Source organism: Oncorhynchus masou, chromosome 9, assembly GCF_036934945.1.
Source record: "Oncorhynchus masou masou isolate Uvic2021 chromosome 9, UVic_Omas_1.1, whole genome shotgun sequence".
NCBI classification, from domain to species: Eukaryota; Metazoa; Chordata; class Actinopteri; order Salmoniformes; family Salmonidae; genus Oncorhynchus; species Oncorhynchus masou.
In genome coordinates, this window is record NC_088220.1 from 72,802,093 (window position 1) to 72,822,076 (window position 19,984).

Consider the following 19,984-nt stretch of genomic DNA (forward strand, 5'->3'; position numbering starts at 1 on the left):
GCTCTTTTTTTGTCTTAGTAGTACAGGTTTAAATGTTTATTTTCTTTATATTCATTTAGTCTATAAACTGTGATTGACTACACGCCCCAATGCAGTAGGAAGCGCTGTGCATCGCTAACGTTTGTTTACGGGCCGCCATAATATTATAGTTTGAAGAAGAAACAAAGTAGTGCGCAGCTATTCTAGACATTATGGTAATCCTACTGAACTTCCTTAGCCGTCATCTGATTGTCGAGTTGGGAGAAAAAGACAACATAGCAATGGCGGCAGAGATTCATTCGAGGCCTCAAAGCTCAAGACCAGTTCTTCTAAATAAAATCGAAGGACACTCGGACGCGGTCAATGCTGCAGTTTTGATACCGAAAGAGGACGGAGTGATCACGGTTAGCGAGGACAGGTTGGTTGTCTGACGCCCCATTAGCTGTTTTCCAGACCATTATCTAGCTCTTAGCCAGATAACGGTAACGTTAGCTAGCCTGCTTACTGTTATTTTTTTCCACCTTTATTTAATTTAACCAGATAGGCCAGTTGAGAACAAGTTCTCATTTACAACCAAGATAAGGGAAAGCAGTGCGACAAAAACACAGAGTTACACACAAACAAACGTACAGTCAATAACACAATTTGCCATGGGGACCAGACGGTGTTATTCTAAATTCACCGTCTGGAACATCATGACAGTGTTTGATTCTTGAAATGGTCCTCCTCTACAAGCCGGAATGTTGATTACAGTTATATTTGAACTTACTCAGCCTATTTTCTACTCAGCCTATTTTCTGATGTTGATCCTTCAAATGTTCCAAACTCTAGACAAAATATCTACAGAAATATTTAGTCGACTTTTTAGAACACCGGTATTGAAGTTTAAATGTATATCACCTGGTACGTGCGCAAAACCATGTAAACACCTGCAAGACAATAGATATCCTAGAGGGGCGAGCTACAAAGATTTTTATAACTAACCCAGAGCTTGTCTTTCCAATGGGAGCAAATTAATCATAGTGGACAGAACAAGCAAGGAGGTAGGCAGGGCCAAGCAGGAGCGAATACCCCAAGCAGGCGCGTTTTAGCCTTTATTTTCATATTTCCGTTAGGGAACGCGCACTTAACAGAGTCTGCGTTCCCTAACGCAATTTTTTAGAAACTTTGGCAAAAGTCTACAAAACGCAGTCCACTGTTTGGAGATGAAATGATTCATTGAATGTCGGGGAAAATCCATCTTGTTCCATCTTCTCCCACTTCCAGTCACTGGGCTTCCTCTCATCACCATATTTGGTAGTGAGTGGAAACGCCAACAGGATGCTTCACATTTATACGTCCAGTGAAATATCTGGCTCATTGTTCTGTGTTAGCTTTGTCATAAACCCTAAAATGTGGGAAATACACATGCGGAGATCATCCTTTCACCTACTATGCGTCTCATAAAGACAAGGCGGTTGGAACCAAAAATCTCCAATTTGGACTCCAGATCAAAGGACAAATTTCCACCGGTCTAATGCCCATTGCTTGTGTTTCTTGGCCCAAGCAAGTTTCTTCTTCTTATTGGTGTCCTTTTTGTAGTGATTTCTTTGCAGCAATTTATCCACGAAGGCCTGATTTTCGCAGTCTCCTCTGAACAGTTGATGTTGAGATGTCTGTTACTTGAAATCTGAAGCATTTATTTGGGCTGCAATTTGAGGCTGGTAACTTGTCCTCTGCAGCAGAGGTAACCCTGGTTCTTCCTTTCCTGTGGCGGTTCTCATGAGAGCCAGTTTCATCATAGCTCTTGATGGTTTTTGCGACTGCACTTGAAGAAACTCTCAAAGTTTTTGAAGTGTTCCGGATTAACTGACCTTCATGTCTTAGATTAATGATGGACTGTGGTTTCTCTTTGCTTATTTGAGCTGTTCTTGCGATAATATGGACTTGGTATTTTACCAAATAGGGCTATCTTCTTTCTGTATGCCGTCTCTACCTGGCTCAAACACATTAAGAAGGAAAGAAATTCCACAAATTAACTTTTAACAAGGCACACCTGTTAATTGAAATTAATTAATGAAGCTTGTTGAGAGAATGCCAAGAGTGTGCAAAGCTGTCAAGGAAAAGGGTGGCTATTTGAAGAATCTCAAATATAAAATATATTTTGAATTGTTTACACTTCTTTTTGGTTACTACATGATTCCATGTGTGTTATTTCATAGTTTTGAGGTCTTCAATATTATTCTACAATATAGAATAATATTATTCTACAATATAATAATATTCTACAATGTAGAATAATAGTCAAAATAAAGAAAAACTCTTAAATGAGTAGATGTTCTGAAACTTTTGACCAGTATTGTATTTTATATACATTTTCTGTATAAATGGCCTCGAAAATAAATGTAAACAGACCATAAATGTCTTCAATGTATTTTTCTTGGAAAGCTTTTAGTGCTATTATATGATGGATACAATATCAGTTCAACTTGTCTATCATCATCTGATTTGAGCCATTGTATGACTGTGGATTAACTGCATTGTTTGAATACAATCATTCCTCTAAAATTGACTGGTTAGCTAGCTAACACACACATAGTGCAGATCAATTCTTAAGTTAGTGTAAAACACTGAAAGTTATCACAGCACTGTCAAACCATGACCAACTCCCTGAGCAATATGGCTGATCTTTGGACCATCATATGAAGGTTCATGTCCATTTTTGGTATTCTAATTCTATGTGCAAGACTTGGTGTGTATGCATGGTTCGCATGTGTATACCTCCGTCTTGTCTGTGTGCCTTCAGTCATGAGCAAAATACATCTTGATTACCAAACACATAGACCCACGTTTTGAAGTCTGTTTAAAAATATTTTGTCTCAAAATACCAACTCAGGGACCAACACCACAGACAGTCAGCAGAGTAAGTTTAAATAGAATTGTATTCTACATTCGTTACAGACTAGGGACATTTAGGATTTGTAAATGTGCGTGACGTTGTCTACATAATTTGAAGACATCGCCACGTTTCGTGACAAGGTTATCATCAAACTAACCAAACAGCTAACTGTCCTCTGCCTAAGTAACCTGTAAACCAATGATTTATATGTACACCAAACAATGGCTCATTGTGTGACGAATCAACTTCACTCCTAGAGGCAACTGCTTAAACAGTTTACTGCTTTTGTAGGTGTTAGCAATAGCAAATATTTATTTTATTGATTTGGCAAGTTAGCTAGTTAGTAGGTATGGAATGCATATCCTCAGGGCATAACAATGTGTGTAACGCTAGCTAGCTGCACAATCCTGGCACTGACATCAGGATATTGTTGATTTGTGTGCTAGTTGGTATATGTTTGGCTACCTGTTACCTTCGCTACATACTAGGACTGGGATTTGCCAGGGACCTCATGATACAATATTATCACCATTAGAGGTCGACTGATTAATCAGAATGGCCGATTAATTAGGGCCGATTTCAAGTTTTCATAACAATCGGAAATCTGTATTTTTGGACACCGATTTGGCCGTTCCATTTTTTTATTTTTTTATTTTTTACACCTTTTTTATTTAATCTTTTTAACTAGGCAAGTCAGTTAAGAACACATTCTTATTTTCAATGACTACCTAGGAACGGTGGGTTAACTGCCTTGTTCAGGAGCAGAACGACAGATTTTTACCTTGTCAGCTCGGGGATTCAATCTTGCAACCTTACAGTTAACTAGTCCAACGTAAGTTGCTAGCTAGCATTAAACTTATCTTATAAAAAACAATCAATCATAATCACTAGTTAACTACACATGGTTGATGATATTACTAGTTTATCTAGCGTGTCCTGCGTTGCATATAATCGATGCAGTGCGTATTCGTGAAAAAGGACTGTAGTTGCTCCAATGTGTACCTAACCATATACATCAATGCCTTTTCTTAAAATCAATACACAGAAGTGTATATTTTTAAACCTGCATATTTAGCTAAAAGAAATCCAGGTTAGCAGGCAATATTAACCAGGTGAAATTGTCACTTCTCTTGCGTTCATTGCACGCAGAGTCAGTGTATATGCAACAGTTTGGGCCCCCTAATTTGCCAGAATTTTACGTAATTTTGACATAACATTGAAGGTTGTGCAATGTAACAGGACTATTTAAAATTATGGATGCCACTTGTTAGATAAAATACGGAACAGTTCCGTATTTCACTGAAAGAATAAACGTCTTGTTTTTGAGATGGTAGTTTCCAGATTCAACCATATTAATGACCTAAGGCTCATATTTCTGTGTGTTATTATGTTATAACTATGTCTTTAATGAAATACAAATGGTATAGAGAGAAATAGTCATATAATTCCTATAATAACTTCAACCTAAAATTTCTTACCTGGGAATATTGAAGACTCATGTTAAAAGGAACCACCAGCTTTCATATGTTCTCATGTTCTGATCAAGGAACTGAAACGTTAGCTTTCTTTCATGGCACATATTGCACTTTTACTTTCTTCTCCAACACTTTGTTTTTGCATTATTTAAACCAAATTAAACATGTTTCATTATTTATTTGAGGCTAAATTGATTTTATTGATGTATTATATTAAGTTAAAATAAGTGTTCATTCAGTGTTGTTGTAATTGTCATTATTAAAAATAAATATAAGTATCTGCTTTTTTTGGTCCCCCAATAATCGGTATCGGCGTTGAAAATCCTAATCGGTCGACCTCTAATCACGATACACGGGTATTGCGATTCTCACGATTCTATATGTATTTCGATTCGATGTTCCAAACATATTGCTCACCGTATGTCTGCTGCAGAGGGACGAGAGAGCCATGAGAGAATAAGTTTTGATCAGCTATGGGAATAAAAGTCCTGAAAACAAATTGGCTGCCTATTTAAAAAGATGGAGAGCAAGCTATGAAGGAAAAATACTAAAGTTTTGGTGCAGGTACAGCAAACTAGCATAAAAACACTACCTAATACCCAATGGTCACCATTATTTGAGACATTATCTTAGGGGTATGCATTATGTGAATCAATTGACAAGTGTTACTGCAACCCCAATTGCAGTTTAATTTTTATTTTGTTTTCAGTTATTTTGTACACCTCCAAACCACACAAAAGAGATGTAGGCCATTAACACCCAACTCCAAAAAGTATTCATAAATGGTGAGGAAGAGAGTAGCATGGGCACTTCTCTAAAACGGGAGGCCTTCTGTTTCTGGTCAACTTTAGGGCACCAGGCAGGCGTAGATCAGAGCAAATTAATGTGTCGGTCATGCTTGGTCAATTGTACATTGAGGAGCAATATCCTGAGCAAGGTATAGAGAATTTAAATCTCTGGAGCGATACCCTTCCTTGTCCCCAGTAGGATAAGCTTCTCATGGATGACTAGAAAAGGGACATTTTTGAGGAAGGGAGAATCCAGTAGTATGAGAAGTTCTTTTAATTTTTTTTTTATATATCTTGTGACTGGACTGTCGTAATGGCACTGTACTCCTTTTGTGTCACAATGATCTTGTGGCTTGAGAATTTCATGGTGTTCTAAAACTGTATAATATTGCAATAGATGAGCTGACAGTCTTACAGACATTTTTCTCCCAAGTAGCCCAAGTTCTAGTACTGTAATCCCTATTCACATTTGAGACTATCATGCTGCACCTTCAGGAGCAGTGCCAAGAGGGGCACTTGAAGTTTGAATATGACATTTCCTGTGTCCTATGTCCAGAACTATCCGGGTATGGCTGAAGAGAGACAGTGGACAGTACTGGCCCAGCATCTACCACACGGTCTCCTGTAAGTACCACAAGCGATTAGAAGTAGGCCTCAGCTGAAACATCCACTAACGTTAGATGCTAAAAAATACAGTGCTCTGCAAAAGTATTCATCCCCATTGCCGTTTTCCTATTCTTGTTGCATTACAATCTGTAATTTGAATAGATTTTTATTTGGATTACATGTAATGAACATACACAAAATAGTCCAAATTGTTGAAGTGAATTGGGAAAAAAATTACTTGTTTCAAAAAAAAAAAAAAAATAAAAAAGTGGTGTACATATGTATTCACCCCCTTTGCTATGAAGCCCATAAATAAGTTTAGTTAAAGAAAGTCCACCTGTGTGTAATCTAAGTGTCACATGATCTCAGTGTATATATACACCTGTTCTGAAAGGCCCCAGAGTCTCCAACACCAAGGGGCACCATGAAGACCAAGGAGCTCTCCAAACAGGTCAGGATCAAAATTGTGGAGAAATACAGATCAGAGTTGGGTTATAAAAAAATATCAGAAACTTTGAACATCCCACAGAGCACCATTAAATCCATTATTAAAAAATCGAAAGAATATGGCACCACAACAAACCTGCCAAGAGGGCCGCCCACCAAACTCGCAGACCAGGCAAGGAGGGTATTAATCGGAGAGGCAACGAAGACACAAAAGATAACCCTGAAGGGGCTGAAAAGCTCCACAGTGGAGATTGAGGTATCTGTCCATAGGACCACTTTAAGCCATATACTCCACAGAGCTGGGCTTTACGGAAGAGTGGCCAGAAAAAAGCCATTGTTTAAAGGAAAAAAAGGAGCAAACACATTTGGTGTTTGCCAAAAAGCATGTGGGAGACTACCCAAACTTATGGAAGAAGGTACTCTGGTCAGATGAGACTAAAATTGAGCTTATTGGCCATCAAGGAAAACGCTATGTCTGGTGCAAACCCAACATCTCTCATCACCCCGAGAATACCATCCCCATAGTGAAGCATGGTGGTGACAGCATCATGTTGTGGGGATGTTTTTCATCGGCAGGGACTGGGGAAACTGGTCAGAATTGAAGGAATGATGGATGGCGCTAAATACGTTAAATTCTTCAGAGAAACCTGTTTCGGTCTTCCAGAGATTTGAGACTGGGACGGAGGTTCACCTTCCAGCAAGACAATGACCCTAAGCATACTGCTAAAGCAACAATTGAGTGGTTTAAGGGGAAACATTTAAATGTCATGGAATGGCCGAGTCAAAGCCCAGACCTCATTCCAATTGAGAATCTGTGGTATGACTTAAAGATTGCTGAACACCAGCGGAACCCACCCAACTTGAAGGAGCTGGAGCAATTGTCTTTAAGAACGGGCAAAAATCCCAGTGGCTAGATGTGCCAAGCTTATAGAGACATACCCCAAGAGACTTACAGCTGTAATTGCTGCAAAAGGTGGCTCTACAAAGTATTGACTTTCTTCTTTTTTTGGGGGGGGGGTGAATAGTTATGCATGCTCAAGTTTTAAGTTGTTTTGTCTTATTTCTTGTTTGTTTCACAATAAAACATATTTTGCATCTTCAAAGTGGTAGGGATGTTGTGTAAATCAAATTATACAGGCCCCCCCAAAATATATTTTATTTCCAGGTTGTATGGCAACAAAATAGAAAAAATGCCAAGGGGGTGAATACCTTCGCAAGCCTCTGTAGCTGAAGCGTATACTATCGAATCAAAACATTGGCCATATACACAATTTGTTTTTTCAAGACATATTTTTCATCTCTGTACTAGCGCCATGCTCCTGTATGTCATACCATCACGACAGCAGGCGCATCTTCATTGGGCAGGACAACGGAGCCATTGTGGTGAGTGAGATGAAGCCGTTAAGATGACCTCGTGTAAACCGCAGTCTGTGTTTTGAGTGGACCCATAACATTCCAATCTGGTTCACACTGACCCCGTTTCTAATGTTTCCCTGTTTTGAATGAGAAACGAGCTACAAGTATGAAGTTACATGGAATAAGAGTGGGACGGGTAACTGATTTTTACTATTGTTTGGTGGTGCTAACAGGAATTCCTTCTGTCTGAAGATTTCAACAAGATGAACCACGTGAAGACCTATCCTGGTGAGATCTTAGAGGGGGTTTTCTGCCTTTACAAAGTCAATGAAAACTAAGAAGCTTTGGTGACGTAGACATGATATGATCTCTAGTGTTCAGTAATGGAGTCTTGTGTAACAGTATATATCAGTGATAATGGCTCTTTAGTGTACATTAGTGTGTGTATGTGTGTCTACTGAGCTGTGTTCTGAAGCACTGCCCAGTCCCATGAGAAATCATCTGGTCCCTACCCAGCATGCCTCTGGGGAAATGTCCGAACAGGAAATAGAGAACCGACGTCATTGCTGCTTAGAACACATGCATGCACACACTCACAGACCCAGACCCACAGTGAAAGAGGATAAGTAATTATTGTTCAAGCAATCCCAACTTGATGATGATCCACCTCCACCTCATATTGTCTGACTATTAATTTGTTATTACAGTCACCTTCCCCCAGGCTCAGAGAATATATGGTCTCTGTGACTAACAGCCTAGCCATGCAGTCTGGACCCGTCTCTCATCACTGGAAAATCCATGCTTAGGGAAACTTGAGTTTTTTTTAAAGCATTAAATGCCAAAAAACATGTCTCTAGAAGTTTGTAGCAGTTCTCATCCAGCAGTGAAAATGGGCCCAGAACAGAATATCTCCATTAAGTAATCTATAGTCTTTCTACTCGCTAAAACCTTTTGCAGAAAGAGAAAGTTGAGTGGAGAATGAATTCAACATTTGTGTGTATTTAACCCATTGTGGCTGTGTGTTCAGCCCATCAGAACCGTGTGTCAGACATGGTGTTTTCTCTGGAGAGCGAGTGGGTGGTGAGCACCGGACACGACAAGAGTGTGAGCTGGATGTGCACCCAGAGCGGCAGTATGCTGGGGCGCCACTACTTCGGCTCCTGGGCCTCCTGTCTACAGTATCCTTCTCTGTTTGCGTGAGAGCTAGACAGGGGTCAGTTTATTGTTAATGTTCATATTCCTAAGAATGACTTCTTTGGTCAAAGGTAACTGTCCTATGTGCTCTTCCTGTGTATCTTCCTTGACTCTGTGTCTAGGTATGACAACGACACCCAGCATGCCTTTGTAGGGGACTACTCAGGACAGATCACCCTGCTGAAACTGGAGAGACAGACCTACTCCACCATCACCACACTGAAGGGCCATGAAGGTAATGCACACACCACAGGAGGTTTGTGGCACCTTAATTGGGGAGGATGGGCTTGTTATAATGAGTGGAATGGTATAAAATACATGCTTTTCAGGCGTTTGCCATTTGCTCCATTCCAGACATTATTATGAGCCGTTTGCCACTCAGCAGCCTCCTGTGACACACAGGGACACACGGACAGCCTATGGACAATATGGAAACGGACGCTATAAATTGCTCGGATGCCATCTCTAACTGGCAATCATTTAAAAAGAGGAAATGTTGCTGGCAGATTGTATGGCGCTATACTGTATTGTCATGCAGTGGGGTAACAGTTTTGTACTTGTATGTACAGTGGGGCAAAAAAGTATTTAGTCAGCCACCAATTGTGCAAGTTCTCCCACTTAAAAAGATGAGAGGCCTGTAATTTTCATCATGGGTACACTTCAACTATGAGAAGAAAAAAAATCCAGAAAATCACATCATAGCACATCTGGGACATCATGTCTCGCTCCATCCACCAACGCAAAGTTGCACCACAAACTGTCCAGGAGTTGGTGGATGCTTTAGTCCAGGTCTGGGAGGAGATCCCTCAGGAGACCATCCACCACCTCATCAGAAGCATGCCTAGGCGTTGTAGGGAGGTCATACAGGCACGTGGAGGCCTCATTTTGACTTGTTTTAAGGACATTACATCAAAGTTGGATCAGCCTGTAGTGTGGTTTTCCACTTTAATTTTGAGTGTGACTCCAAATCCAGAGCTCCATGGGTTGATACATTTGATTTCCATTGATAATTTGTGTGATTTTTGTCAGCACATTCAACTATGTAAAGAAAAAAGTAATTAATAAGAATATTTCACTCATTCAGATCTAGCATGTGTTATTTTAGTGTTTTGAGCAGTGTATATATTGTGTGTGTGTGTGATTGCACATTATGTTTTTTTTAACGAAAATTGTGTGTGTGTACCAGTCAGATTTGGACACACCTGCTCATTCAAGGGTTTTTCTTTATTTTTACTATTTTCTACATTGTAGAATAATTGTGAGGACATCAAAACTATGAAATAACATGTAGTAATCAAAAAAGTGTTAAACAAATCAAAATAGATTTGAGATTCTTCAACGTAGCCACCCTTTGCCTTGACATTTTTTACATACTCTTGGCATTCTCTCAACCAGCCTCGCCTGGAATGCTTTTCCAACATTTGCTGAGAAGTTGTTGGCTGCTTTTTTTCACTCTGTGGTCCAACTCACCCAAACCATCTCAATTGGGTTGAGGTCGGGTGATTGTGGAGGCCAGGTCATTTGATGCAGCACTCCATCACTCTCCTTCTTGGTCAAATAGCCCTTACACAGCCTGGAGGTGTGGGTCATTGTCTTGTTGAAAAACAAATGTTGGTCCCACTAAGCGCAAACCAGATGGGATGGTGTACCGCTGCAGAATGCTGTGGTAGCGATGCTGGTTTAGTGTGCCTTGAATTCTAAATTACAGACCGTGTCACCAGCAAAGCACCATCACACCTCCTTCTCCATGCTTCATGGAAGAGGGCCCTATTTGGTAAAAGACTAAGTCCATATAATGGCAAAAACAGCTCAAATAAGCAAAGAGAAATGACAATACATTCCTTTTAAGACTTGAAGGTCAGTCAATATGGAACATTTCAAGAACTTTTAAAGTTTTTTTCAAGTGCAGTCGCAAAAACCATCAAGTGCGATGATGAAACTGGCTCTCATTTCCCTTTGACTCACCCCAACCTCCTAAAGTCAATCAAATTTTATTTGTCAAATGCTAATTCAGAAAGTTTTCAGATCCCTTCCCCTTTTCCACATTTTGTTACAGCCTTATTCTAAAATGGATTAAATAACATTTTCCCTGATAATACCCCATAATGACAGTGGAAACAGGTTTTTAGGAATGTTTTGCAAAAGAATTTATAAATAAAAAAACAGACCTTATGAGACTCGAAATGGAGCTCAGGTGCATCCTGTTTCCATTTATCATCCTTGATGTTTCTACAACTTGATTGGAGTCCACCTGTGGTAAATTGAATTGATTGGAAATGATTTGGAAAGGCACACTGTCTCACAGTTGACAGTGCATGTCAGAGTAAAAAGTAAGCCATGAGGTCGAAGGAATTGTCTGTAGAGCTCCAAGACAGGATTGTGTCGAGGCACAGATCTGGGGAAGGATACCAAAAAATGTATAGTATTGAAGGACCCCAAGAACACTGTGGCCTCCATCACTCTTAAATGGAAGAAGTTTGGAACCACAAAGACTCTTCCGAGAGCTGACCGCCCGGCCAAACTGACCAATCGGGTGAGAAGGTCCTTGGTCAGAGAGCTAACCAAGAATCCGATGATCACTCTGACAGCGCTCCATAGTTCCTCTGTGGCAATGGGAGAACCTTCCAGAAGGACAAACGTCTTTGCTGCACTCCACCAGTCAGGCCTTTATGGTAGAGTGGCCAGATGGAAACCTCTCTTCAGTAAAAGGCACATGACATGAAACTTGTCACCAAGTTCAGAGACAGGATCACGGGAAAGATGAAGGGAGCAAAGTACAGAGATTCTTGATGAAATCCTTCTCAGGACCTCCGACTGGGGCAAAGGTGAGCCCATTCGAACATCTCTGGAGAGACCTGAAAATAGCTGTGCAATGGCGCGCCCCATCCAACCTGACAGAGCTTGAGAGGATCTGCAGAGAGGAATGGGAGAAATTCCCCAAATACAGGTGTGTCTTGCATGTGGAGTCATACCCAAGAAGACTCAACGCTGTAATCACTGCCAAAGGTGCTTCAACAGAGTACTGAGTCAAGGGTCTGCATACTTATGTAAATGTCATATTTCATTTTTTTTTTTTTTTTGCAACAAAACAAAGTAAACACGTTTTTGCTTTGTCATTATGGTGTATTGTGTGTAGATTGATGAGGGGGGAAAACTATTTAATAAATTTTAGAATAAAGCTGTAATGTAACAAATTGTGGAAGTCAAAGGTTCTGAGTACTTTCTGAATGCACTGTATGTGACAGGGTACCTGTACTGATTCGATATGCAGGGGTATGAGGTAATTGATGTAGATATGTACATATAGGTAAGGATAAAGTAACTAGGCAACAGGATATATAATGAAGGGCTGTTATATATGGTCAATATACCACGGCTAAGGGTTGTTCTTATGCACAACACTGAGTGCCTGGATACAGCCCTTAGCCGTGGTAGTGTATTGGCCAACAATCCCCAGAGGTGCCTTTTTGCTGCTATTATTATTATTATTATTATTATTATTATTATAATAATTATTATTACCAAAGTAATTAGAACAGTAAAAACATGTGTTTTGTCATACCCATGGTATACAGTCTGATATACCACTGCTTTCAGCATCCAGGAGCCAAACTACTTGGTTTATAATAAACATTATACCATGGCATTGTTGAATACTCTTTTCTGATTGGCTTGAAGGGCATTCTTTTGTAGCGTGCATTATTTCTCTATAATGCACATGTTCTATGTTTGAGCTGCTTTAGAAAGCAAAAGTCGAACTGAACATGTATTGGTGGTGTTGAATTTGATTTTCATACTAGCAGTAGGGCTGATGGTTTGGTAAGCGAAACATGCAACTATGTTTGTTTGGTCACCAAAGCAACTAGCTACTGTACTAAAGCAACTAGCTACTGTACTTGCTAGCTACTTAGTGGATGTTGAACACATTTCTAGTGGCAGATGTGGTAAAAAAACAAACATTTTTTTATTTAACTAGGCAAGTTAGTTAACATAAATTGTAAATTCTTATTTACAATGGCAGCCTACCCCTGCCAAACCCGGACGATGCTGGGCCAATTGTGCATCGCCCTATGGGACCACCAATCACGGCCGGATGTGACACAGCCTGGATTCGAACCAGGGACTGTAGTGATGCCTCTTGCATTGAGATGGAGTGCTTTAGACCGATGCTCCACTCGGGAACCCAAAATGATGCACCTTCCACATCATTCATCATTTTCCATAGAATGCATAGCCCCTTGTTGATTATCCATTTTTGCACCAAAAAAAGTGCAAAATGGGTCCATGCAGATAGTAGCAGTTGGTTAACTTTTTAGCAATCTTATGCCGTTGGGTTAGAAACTGTTAAGGGTCCTGTTGGTTCCTGACTTGGTGCACCGGTACAGCTTTTCTGTGCGATAGCAGAGAGCTCAGTCTTATGACTTGGGTGGTTGGCATTTTAGAACATTTTTAGGGTTTTCATCAGACACCACCTGGTGTAGAGGGCCTGGATGGCAGGAAGCTCAGTGATGTACTGGGCTGTACGCACTACCCTCTGTAGTGTCTTGCGGTTGGATGCCAAGCAGTTACCATACCAAGCGTTCACACTACCAACCACCCGTCTGTTGTCATAACTTCCTGGTCTCTCTCTCCTTCTCACCCCCCCAGGTAGTATTGGAGCTCTGTGGTGGGATCCTGTTCAGAGGCTTTTGTTCTCAGGAGCGTCTGACCACAGTGTCATCATGTGGGATATCGGGGGCCGCAAGGGACGAACACTACTGCTCCAGGGACACCAGTAAGAGGGAGGGAGTGTGTATGTGTGTGTCAGCCAGTGCATATGCTTATCAGTAGCAGGGCTCTGTAGGTCAGTACCAGTTGTCACAGGGAGCTGTTCACTTCCTAATGTTTTATTTTGATGTTTTACCATCTGCGAGCTCCTCAGATGGCGTAACTATCAGACCAATTTACGTCTGTAATTCTTTGGAAGATCACTCTATTTTCTACCCCCCCCCAAGTGAACGAGTGCAGGCGGTGCGATACCTGCAGCTGACCAGACAGCTGGTGTCCTGTTCTGCAGATGGTGGCGTCACAGTGTGGAACATGGACACTCCCAGAGAAGAGGTAGGTACAGTGCATTCGGAAAGTATTCAGGCCCCTTGACTTTTTCAACATTTTGTAAAGTTACAGCCTTCTTCTAAAATTGATTGAAGTTTTTTTCCACTTATCAATTTAAACACAATACTCCATAATGACAAAGGGAAAAACAGGTGTTTAGAAATGTTTGCAAATTGATTCTAAATACAAAACTCATATCACTTTTACGTAAGTATTCAGGCTCTTTACTCAGTACTTTGTTGAAGCACCTTTGGTGACGACAGCCTTGAGTCTAATTTGGTATGGCACTACAAGCTTGGCACACCTGTATTTGGGGAGTTTATCCCATTCGTCTCTGCAGATCCTCTCAAACTCTGTCAGGTTGGATGAACAATGTCACTGCACAGCTAATTTTCAGGTCTCTCCGGAGATGTTTGATCGGATTCAAGTCCGGGCTCTGGCTGGGGCCACTCAAGGACATTCAGAGACTTGTCCCGAAGCAAGTCCTGCATTGTCAAGGCTGTGCTTTGGGTCGTTGTCCTGTTGGAAGGTGAACCTTCACTCCAGTCTAAGGTCCTGAGCACTCTGGAGCAGGTTTTCATCAACGATCTCTCAGTACTTTGCTCCGTACATCTTTCCCTTGACCCTGGCTAGTCTCTCAGTCCCTGCCACTGAAAAACATCCTCACAGCATGATGCTGCCACCACCACATTTCTCCGTAGGGATGGTGCCAGGTTTCCTCCAGACCTGATGCTTGTCATTCAGGCCAAATAATTTAATCTTGGTTTCATCAGACCAGAGAATCTTGTTTCTCATGGTCTGAACTCCAAGTAGGCTGTCTTGCCTTTTACTGAGGATTAGCTTCCGTCTGGCCAGTACCATAAAGGCCTGATTGGTGGAACACTGCAGAGATGGTTCTCCTTCTGGAAGGTTTTCCCATCTCCCCAGAGGAACTCTGGAGCTCTTTCGGAGTGACCTTTGTTTTCTTGTTCACCTCCCTGATCAAGGCCCTTCTCCCCCGATTGCTCAGCTCTAGGAAGAGTCTTGGTGTTTCCAAACGTCTTTCATTTAAGAGAGATGGAGGCCACTGTTCTTGGGGTACTTCAGTACTGGATCATTTTTTTGGTACCCTTCCCCAGATCTGTGTCTCGACACAATCCTGTCTTAGAGCTCTACGGACAATTCCTTCGACATACTGGCTTGGTTTTTGCTCTGACATGCACTGTCAACTGTGAGACCTTATATAGACAAATATGTGCCTTTCCAAATCATGTCCAATCAACTCAATTTACCACAGGTGGACTTCAAGTTATAGTAACATCTCAAGGATTATCAATGGAAACAGGATGCACCTGAGCTCAATTTCGAGTCTCACAGCAAAGGGTCTGAATCTTTATGTAAATAAGGCATCTCTATTTTATTTTCAATTTAAAAAAAAAAGTGCTTTTGTCATTATGGCGTATTATGTGTCGTTTGATGGGGGGGGAATTACATTTTAGAATGAGGCTGTAACATAACAATGCAGGAAAAAGTAAAGGGGTCTGGACTTTCAGAATGCACTGTAAATCAGGAGCCAGGAATACATCTCAATGCCTCACTTCACCTTTTCCTTAAAAAGCAGAGGTGGGTAACCTTTTTGGCACATGTTGTAGTTTTCCCACCCCTGCCTTAGATGCTGCTGAACTCTCAATCTCCTTGTTAAGGAGTGACGTCAACTCTCTACTGCCCTTTGGTGTTGAAAGTTGAACATTGCTACAAAGTAACATCACTCCCCCTCTACTCTGTAACTTTCTCTTCCTGCTTGACTCTCTACAGGCTCCTCAGTGGTTGGACAGTGACTCATGTCAGAAGTGTGAGCAGCCTTTTTTCTGGAACGTCAAACAGATGTGGGACTCAAAGACCATTGGGCTTAGGCAGGTGAGAGGGCAGGCAGCCTCTGGTATAGTCCAGAACCTTGTATTGAGAATATAATACAAGGCTCTGGCATAGCCATTACTGTTGTAAGATTGACCTTGTAACTGTATAATAGTAATGGTAGATATATAGGAACTAGGGAGTGATCAGTTAATTTTCTTTGACCCTTGGCTAATGCTGATGTGGGACTCAAAGACCATTGGGCTTCGGCAGGTGAGAGGGCAGGCAGCCCCTGGTGTAGCCATTACTGTAATACAAATATCCTTGTGACTCTATTGTAATAGTAGTGGTAGAAATATAGATATAGGCACATAGAAATACAGGAACTAGGAGTGATCTGTCTTTATTATTTGACCCGTGGCGAACCCTCGTGTTTCCTGTTTTAGCACCACTGCAGGAAGTGTGGCAAAGCGGTGTGTGGGAAGTGTAGTTCCAAGAGCACTACATACCCTGTGATGGGCTTTGAGTTCCAGGTGCGCGTGTGTGACACCTGCTACGACACCGTCAAGGACGAGGAGTGAGTATGATCGACGAGTAATAGAACATAATTGTGATAAAACATCTCAAAACAATCTTAGTCGCTCTCATCCAGAGCGACTGTCTGCTAAATGACTTAAATGTAATGTCACTATAATAATACTGTAATGGAGTATAATAAAAATGTGATTCAGATTTACATTTGTCTTCTTCATCCCACCCCCTCATTTCCTCACGTACCACTTTGTCTCATCTTCCAGTCGTACTGCATTAGCAACGTTCCATGAGGGGAAGCACAACATAGCCTTTATGGATATGGACCCTTCCAGAGGCCTGATGGTGACCTGTGGCAGCGACCGTGTCGTCAAGGTCAGACATACTATCAGCCTTGATCAGTAACTAGTGGTCAGATACAGTCCCTGATGAGTGGGTTTTAGACTCAATACTACTAAATGTTTTTTAATATGCTTGGAAAGCGGAAACGTTCTAGAACGTCAAAGTTAACAGTACTGGAGACCTTGCGGTTTTGGAGACAGCATCGCCTTTGCTAGCAAAGAGATTTACAGTGGCTAATTTAACTGTAAGTACGTGAAATGTTTCGCCCCAAAGTTAGCCAAGAATATTAGCTTGTCAGATAAAATTGTTTGCAGTTAGTTAGCAATCACCTCTACACTATTTTGCTTCCTACAGAAGCACTGACATGTCAATAACCTGCCTCCAAAAATGTTGAGGTGTTGGTTGTTTACATTTTACCATTGTGATGTGCATCAATGCGTGTCTACTTTCTATGCGAATGACTCATCTTTACATATTCATCTGACTTTACTGAATCCCTGATTGGCTCTTTCTTTCCACAGATATGGGACATGACGCAAGTGGTTGGCTGCAGCATAGCAACAGGCTTCTCCCCACGTTGATTAACCCCGTCGGCCCTCAAACTCTGTCCTCTACTCTACTGACAGGTGTCTCTGTCATTGGGACCTCCTCTGTCTCCATCTTTCTGGCTCCTTTTCTGTCCGGCTGCTTCTGTTCACATCTCCCACTGGTTGTTTGGATGAAGATACGAATGCGTGTGTTGTGTTGTGTAACTGGGTGGGTACTCGTGTTGGTAACCCTTTGCTTGATTTTGGTGTCAGTTTTGTACGTGAGAATTTGAGTCTCAATTGTGTCTCAGGTCTAACTTCCAGTGTGTACCCGTTCAGCGGAGTGCCAAGCACAATGTTCTGTTCTAATGTGTGAATGGAAGGGAGCAGTGTTTGTGTTTACGTATGTTCCACCTCTGTCTGGTTTCTTTGACATAGTGGGTCAGCTCTAATTCCTTTTGCACTGTAACATTGGACTGCTCGACCCGATAACCCACAAAGCCCTGCCCAACAGACACACACAGGGCTCTCCTATTGGCTGCTTACTTCAACTTTCTACATTTTAAATATTGCAAATGCTAACCATGACAACACAGCTTTTGTATACCCATATGCATAGTGTGTACAGTATGAGATGCAGTGTGCTTATCGCTCTATATCCCTCACTGATCATGAGGTCAGTTTCTCTTTCCTCGCTAGTTGTTCTTTCCCTCTTTCTTTCTCTTCACTAGTTGGCCTTAAACTCACTCGTTTGTCTCAGGAGGAGGAGATGGAAGAGTCATTAGAGGGCATGGCTCTATGTGCCGTCACCATGGCAACCCTGGCCGAGCTGTAGCCACAGCTGTTCTCCCACAGACCTTGTCCAACTTCATCTCAGACACCTAAAACATCTTTCATCAATTTACACAACTGTACAGATGTCACTTCTAGTCCTGATAACCAAGACCCCATACTCTGTTGCCTTTGCGATTAGTTAAGATGAATTTGCGTATAATGAAAAACAAGTGTAAGCTTTTGAACAAGAGGTTTTTATTTGGCTTTTGCTCTCTTTACAGGCACATAGGTATTGCAATGGTACTGAATTGAAGTCAATGTAGCGCTAAAGTTCCCATGCACTGATGTTTTACGCTGTTTAATCTCTCTCTGTGGGATTGTGGGTAAAATTAGAAGCTGCTTGTGTTTCCTCTTAGGCCTTAAGAGAGCGGGATGGACCAAGCCTTCTAGAACCTTCAAAACTCTCACGACTGTTCTTACACACACTACTCTGTAGCATAGCTGCATTTTCTCTCAACACTCACCCATGAATACTAAGCATTCAACACTATTTACGAGTTCCTCTGTCATTCTCCCGCTCTGTTTTGTTTCCAGAGCCCCGTAAGGTTCTCAACTGCACTTAAATGCACTAATTGTGGTTTAGAGAGCAATGTGCGTTACTTTTTCTTTTACAATTTGGGGGTGATTTGCTTCGTTACGGCTTGAGTTGCATAATGTCCTTAAACGGGTATATATTTGGCTAATTTTATGCTAGGTTAGACTAACGCTTGCCTTAAGGTAAAACTCAACATGACGTTGGAGTAACGTATGTAGTCCCATTCCAGTTTTGATCACCTACTGTATAATATTTCTATTTGTAGCAAAGTGTTTGATTGTTTCTTGATGTTTACTTCATGTATAGGATGGTGGTGAGGTCACACAGACAGGATGATGTCACTGAGAAATCTTTCACAGATGTGCTTGCAATGTTATGTCAGAAACGTGATGACACCTCTGGGAGACATGTTTATGTCACAGAGAGGTGTTGACATCATAAATACATATTGTGGACATCACAGAGATACAGTGGTGTGCATGTTTCACAGAGGAGTTAATATCACACAGAACATGCTAATGTCTCAGAGGGACATGGCGAGGTCACAGAAGCTGCAGGCAGCCTAGCGGTTAAGAGCGTTGGGCCAGTAACCGGGAAGTTGCTGGTTCGAATCCCTGATTCGACTAGGTGAACAAAGCACATAACCCTAATTGCTCCTGTAAGTTGCTCTGGGTGAGAGTGTCTGCTAAATGTAAAGTACAGTCATCAGGGATGTGCAGTGTTCTTGGGAAACACTTTTGCTACAGCACAATCAAGGCTCAAGATCAGCTTTTTAAAAATTGTGTTCGATCGAAAGAAATCACTCTGTAAGAGAATATCTGTGACCGTTAACTGGAGTCCCAGTGATTTCTGTTCCCAACTATAGATGAATTCCAACTAGATCAATTCCTTTGAGTAATCGAGAGCCACCAACGTTTAGAGGCTAACATTTGTGATCAATACAATTCTCTAGGTATGTTGGTTTGTAATAAGTCCGTTTTATGGGGTCGATCCCATGAAGAATTTATATACTTTTTACTGGTTCTTATATGTAATTTGACTAAACTCTATCCACGTTTTCACACATGTATAAAATAGTAAGATCTCAAACTGGAGCCATATCTAGCAGAGGGGTCTAGTAGGAGGAGCTATAGGAAGACAGGTTCAAGGAATGGATGGAACGGAGTCGTATCGTGGTTTCCATATCTTTGTTTGATACCGTTCCATTTATACCATTACATTGAACCCTTCATCCTATAGCTCCTCCCACCAGCAGCCTCTGAATTCTACAGTATACATTCTCTACTACTCTGTTAACCTCTGTTGCTGTTTGTCATTTTATCATGTCATACTGCTTGTAAAATAATCTTGTTCCGACGTTGTTGTATATCTCTAATAATTGTATTTTTAAAGAGAAACTCCTGTTGATAATGTTGACCGTACTGACTTTAGTCTCCCTGTGGCACTCTGTTCTGTCACGGTGAGGAAATAAATAAAAGCTTAATAAAGATATCCATTCAGACATGTTATTAAGTCTAATGCTTATATTGGATTCCTCCCCCATCTGCAATATAGTAACACTCAGA

The 19,984-nt window shown here is 41.2% G+C and overlaps 1 protein-coding gene across 1 annotated transcript; it reads left to right on the forward strand.

Annotated features, from left to right (window-relative positions):
• The first annotated feature begins 208 nt into the window (after nucleotides 1–208).
• On the forward strand, nucleotides 209–19,927 carry LOC135546601 (WD repeat and FYVE domain-containing protein 1). The gene is made up of 12 exons (XM_064975164.1): nucleotides 209–397; nucleotides 5,677–5,744; nucleotides 7,483–7,556; nucleotides 7,763–7,817; nucleotides 8,557–8,707; nucleotides 8,846–8,958; nucleotides 13,371–13,497; nucleotides 13,718–13,823; nucleotides 15,612–15,713; nucleotides 16,097–16,227; nucleotides 16,448–16,556; nucleotides 17,045–19,927. Exons 1-12 carry the CDS (start codon nucleotides 261–263, stop codon nucleotides 17,102–17,104), a joined length of 1,233 nt encoding a protein of 410 aa, XP_064831236.1. The 5' UTR covers nucleotides 209–260; the 3' UTR covers nucleotides 17,105–19,927.
• The last annotated feature ends 57 nt before the right edge of the window (nucleotides 19,928–19,984 follow it).